Source organism: Panicum virgatum, chromosome 2N (genome assembly GCF_016808335.1).
Source record: "Panicum virgatum strain AP13 chromosome 2N, P.virgatum_v5, whole genome shotgun sequence".
NCBI lineage: Eukaryota > Viridiplantae > Streptophyta > Magnoliopsida > Poales > Poaceae > Panicum > Panicum virgatum.
In genome coordinates, this window is record NC_053146.1 from 49,273,545 (window position 1) to 49,277,897 (window position 4,353).

The window sequence follows — 4,353 nt, forward strand, 5'->3', positions numbered from 1 at the left end:
TTGTGCAAAACAGAATGCTATCGCAGCCTGCCCCTTGCCTAAATTAATTTGGAAATGCCACGATGCAACAACCGCTTTTCAATTAGAAGGAAAAGGTCCCAAAAACGTAGTACTAATTATTCAGAACAATGTCTTCACTATACCCCAGTACAGATGAACGGAAGATAAGAGTTATGCTCAGTTGTCATGAGACCCTAATATTTGCTTCTTGATGGAGCTAACTCTGGTGATAAGTTCATCACGGTTCTCCTGCACAAAAAACACTGAAATATCACTACTGGAGGCATTAAATGGAAGTGTATATTTCTAATGGTGCATGACTAATCACCTTAAATATCAGATATCTCGATGTGAACCAAATTGTGAAGCCAAGGCCAACAACTTCCATCACCTGAGGAACCTGCTCATCCAAAACAATCATCATATTGTTGGGAGGCGCTATCCATCAAATTCCAGTCGTTGGTCAAACCACACTAAGTAATACTCTAGCAGGTTCAAATCTATCAGTGATTTCATTTCTGTGTTGTTCCACTAATACTTATATAGTACTATTTCGAGTATTGGATTGAAATATCACATACACAAAGAAGAGAGAGCTACATACCAAAGGGACTGAATCAAGTGCAGAAACCACAATCGATGATATCCAAATTGCAACAACAGCAGACGTGCCATATACTAGAGCAGAATATGATTTGTCAGAGTCCAACTGCATAAGAAAAGTTTTTAGAATTACACATAACAGGTAGGAAATCGAAAACTGCATACATGATTAATCAGGCTGGCCTGGACCACTAAAATAATACCAGTCCACCAGGTTCTAAATTTAAAATTCAAATTCCGTGTTCAAAGAAATCGTAGCTTTCTTTCTTTTACTGAAGCTAATTGAAGTACATTAGTGTAAAACTAAGCAAGTTTATATGCTGTCACAGCAAGAGCGCCTATTGTATTTACAAGGTAGTGTGCGCAACCAGCAAACTTGGGAAGGCACAAGAAATGTCAAAATTTGCCGTGTTGAAAATTTATTACTTAAGAAACATATGTTAGGACCAATATTTAGGAATATTTATTTCATTACCATTTCCGTTACCACCGGTGAAACCAAACACTACCTAATTTGCAATGACATAACAAATGCTTAGCATAAAGTTATGAAAGTAAACTGCAAAATGTAAAAACATAGCAAAGCAAGGCAGCAACCAAGGTCTGCTAAGTATCAAATACCAGAACACTATCAAACTACAACAAACCGGCAGACAATTTTGATCACTTCAATGGTAGGGAAAGACATAGTCCCAGAAATGCCCGCAAAGTCCATTTCCCCAATTAATTGTGATTATATTGATGCATGTCCTCCACTGTCCAAGGTGGTTACCAGTGAGTGATTAATCTGTCAGCTTTACTACACATTTTCTTTATAGGAAGACCCCAAGCACTAGCTATCAGAAAAAAAAAGGTGCATAATATGACCAAATCAACATAAACTCTAAATCTAAGATGTATGCCTTTTATTTTTTGCTAGTTCCATCAATGACAAAGACTTTGTGAATTATTTGTGATGTCTCATAAAGAGGTTTTTCCGCATTTTATCCAAGATGTGTCATGACTCAAGTGTCTATGATGCCTTTTTCAAAAAAAAAAAAGGTTGCATGAAAAGAGAACGTGGGTGCACTCAGTTAGAGCACAACAGCGATTCAGCGAACACAATGTTTTAGTTTAGTCATGAAAGCCATCAACCTCTCCGAACACTGGCATTTGATCAAAATGCATACATCACTGTACCACCTTTATGAAAATTCGATAGATATGGCGATTAGTGATTAGTGGCTTGCGCGCTCTCTATTTTCTGGAATAAATCAGCTGCAGCTTTGAACCATCTCAATGCAACCTTTACAAAAATTCGATAGACATGGTGATTAGTGAATGGTGGCTTGCGTGCTCTCTCTATTTTCCGAAACAAATTAAATCAGCTGCAGCTTTGTAGTTCGCAGTCATTTCGATACTGTTAAATAAGCTGATCTAGCCTTGTATAAGTCAACACGCCGAATAAAGCATGAAGAACTTCTCTCTTGCATTAGCATCAACATGCTGATCTAGGCACATAACATTTTTCGCCTCAAACCAACTCAACCATTTCAAATCCACAACACGACAAGCTCACAAGCAATCGGTTGCGCGCGCTCACCTCGACGCCGATCTGGTTGAGGACGTCCCACGATACCGGCTCGCTCTGCACTTCCTCTTCCTTCATCTTCCCCTCCTCCTCCTCCTCCTCCGCCGCCGCACTGGCCACACCCCGGCCGAACCCCTCCCACCCGTCCCGCTTCGCCGGCGCCGGCGCCGCGGGCTTCTCCGAGAGCAGGGCCCCGAAGTCGTCGGAGTCCTTCGCCCGCACGGCCAGCGAAGCACCGCCGCGGCCGCCTAAACCTTGGGGGAGCGAAAGCGAAACTAGGGTTTTAGCTCTACCGGCAGCCGTGGGATCCGAACACCGGGAGCGGGGGGCGGCGAAGCGTTACCTTGCTTGAGGTGCTTGGGCCGCGAGGCCGGCGAGGGTCGCGGAGGGAGGACCCGCACGAGCCCGGCGAGAGCCATCGCTGCAGGAGTGCTTGAGCTCTGTTTTCCCCCCACGCTTCTCTCGGCTTTTCCTGTGGCGAGGGCGGACTTCGGAGAGACCGAGAGAGGGCGGCGAGGAGGTTTTTGGGGAGCTTGGCGGCGCCGCTTCGTCTCTGTCCAGTGTCCACTGCAGCAAAGCAAGCGCGCTGGAGCGCCGCGTGTGCCGACTGCCGAGGCGTTTGGTTCGGTGCGCAGCGCGGCAGGCGCTTCGAGTGGGCCAGTGGGGGCACTGGGAGGCGAGGCGACTGGTCTGTGCGTCCGCGTGGGGTGCCGCGCGATGCGCTGGGCTTTCTTTTCTTTTTAGGACCGTTGAAGAGACAAAACTTTGGGCCGTTTCTTTCAGGCAGGGATAAAAATGATGGGCTTTTGCCATCCAGGTTGGGAAAATTTCTTGGGCCGAAGACATCATTTCTTTTTTTTTGAGACTCCCGAAGACATCATTTCTATTAGCACCGCAAACTGCAAAGCATTTCATTCATCGAAAAATCTATCAAGCGTTCCTCTCCTGAACACTTTCGGAAACTCAAAGGATCGATCTCATTTGCCTTTTGCGTCTAATAGTGCGGTAGCCATCATCATCCTTGATTTATTTTGAAAATAAATCATCATCCTTAATCTTCTCTGCCCACTTGTACTGCTTCCCGTTCTCGTTGTGATCAGTTGCGAACACGGCTGGTTGATGCACAGGGGCAGAGCCAGAGATTGAACCAAGGGGGTTCTTTTTTTTTCCTTATCTCTTCTCTATTTCCTTTTTTTTCCCTCTCTTCTCCTTCTTCCTCCTTTTCGTTGTACCAAAATTTCTTAGAGAGGGTTTGTGGGGGTTCCAATGGACAACATGGAGTAGGGGATTGGAGCTCCCCTGCCCCCACGCTAGCTACACCCCTGCATTTTAAAAAAAAATGTTGATGATCATGCATCGGAGGACCATTCATTATCCCCCCCCCCCCACCCACCCAACAATCGAGGTGCATGTAGTGTCCAGCTGCAATTAACAGCAGCTTCTCGGGTTTTGTATTGCTAAGGGCACCCGCAAAGCTATAGTAAATTTGCTCTCTACAAATATAGGTATCCATCTCATCTATAGATACCATAGTAGATAACCCATATGCCTGCGCTCCCATCTTCGTATTCGAGCCCAGTTTCTCTCCTACCTGCCAAGGTGACTATTTTTTCCTTCTTTCTTGAATCGAAGCTACATGTTTTTGTGCTTGTGCGTGACAATTGGATATGAGTCGATCATAGAGAGATTGGGCGACACAATTGGATGAGAGTAGATCACGCAATTTCCCTTCTATCATATCAGTTCTTCAAATGCTTGTCGTGGTTGTACCAACCTATGTTGATGATTAACTCTGCAGCTTGCATGAGTAGCTGTGATAGCACTCTTGTTTGTTTACTTTCAGTTTTGGTAACCATATTTAATTTGTATGACAAATGGTTATTATAGTCGTGAATTGTATTCATGCAGTTTTTTTTTAATTATATGACAATACTACTTTGATACTGGTTGTAAAAACACACAAATGTATACAACACATGTTCTTAATATTTATGCAACGCAGGAGTAATCCTAGTTAAGACTGAAAAGTATATTTCTCGATAAATCGTAGAGCGAACCGTAATTCGGTTGTGATCAAAAAGACCAAAACTACCTGATCGAAGAGACTGAAATTCACGAAATTTCAATTGAATTTTAGAAACTACTCTACCTGGTTCAATGTGATTACGTTCTTGTATCCT

At 43.9% G+C, this 4,353-nt stretch overlaps 1 protein-coding gene across 1 annotated transcript; it reads right to left on the reverse strand.

The window, feature by feature from the left end:
* LOC120662701 lies at nucleotides 1-3,734 on the reverse strand. Its single transcript, XM_039941796.1, has 6 exons — nucleotides 3,702-3,734; nucleotides 2,517-2,904; nucleotides 2,186-2,427; nucleotides 605-709; nucleotides 329-400; nucleotides 1-249 (listed from the first exon to the last, which is right to left on the reverse strand). Exons 1-6 carry the CDS (start codon nucleotides 3,732-3,734, stop codon nucleotides 178-180), a joined length of 912 nt encoding a protein of 303 aa, XP_039797730.1. The 3' UTR covers nucleotides 1-177.
* Nucleotides 3,735-4,353: the final 619 nt, after the last annotated feature.

Bases quoted from the DNA above. Each gene is read 5' to 3' on its own strand.
- LOC120662701 (XM_039941796.1), bottom strand. From the start codon at position 3,734: ATGGGAGCGCAGGCATATGGGTTATCTACTATG. The intron at 710-2,185 runs GTGAGCGCGCGC...TTTCTTATGCAG, and splicing joins TCAACCAGATCGGCGTCGAG to TTGGACTCTGACAAATCATA. The intron at 250-328 runs GTGATTAGTCAT...TTTTTTGTGCAG, and splicing joins CGAGATATCTGATATTTAAG to GAGAACCGTGATGAACTTAT.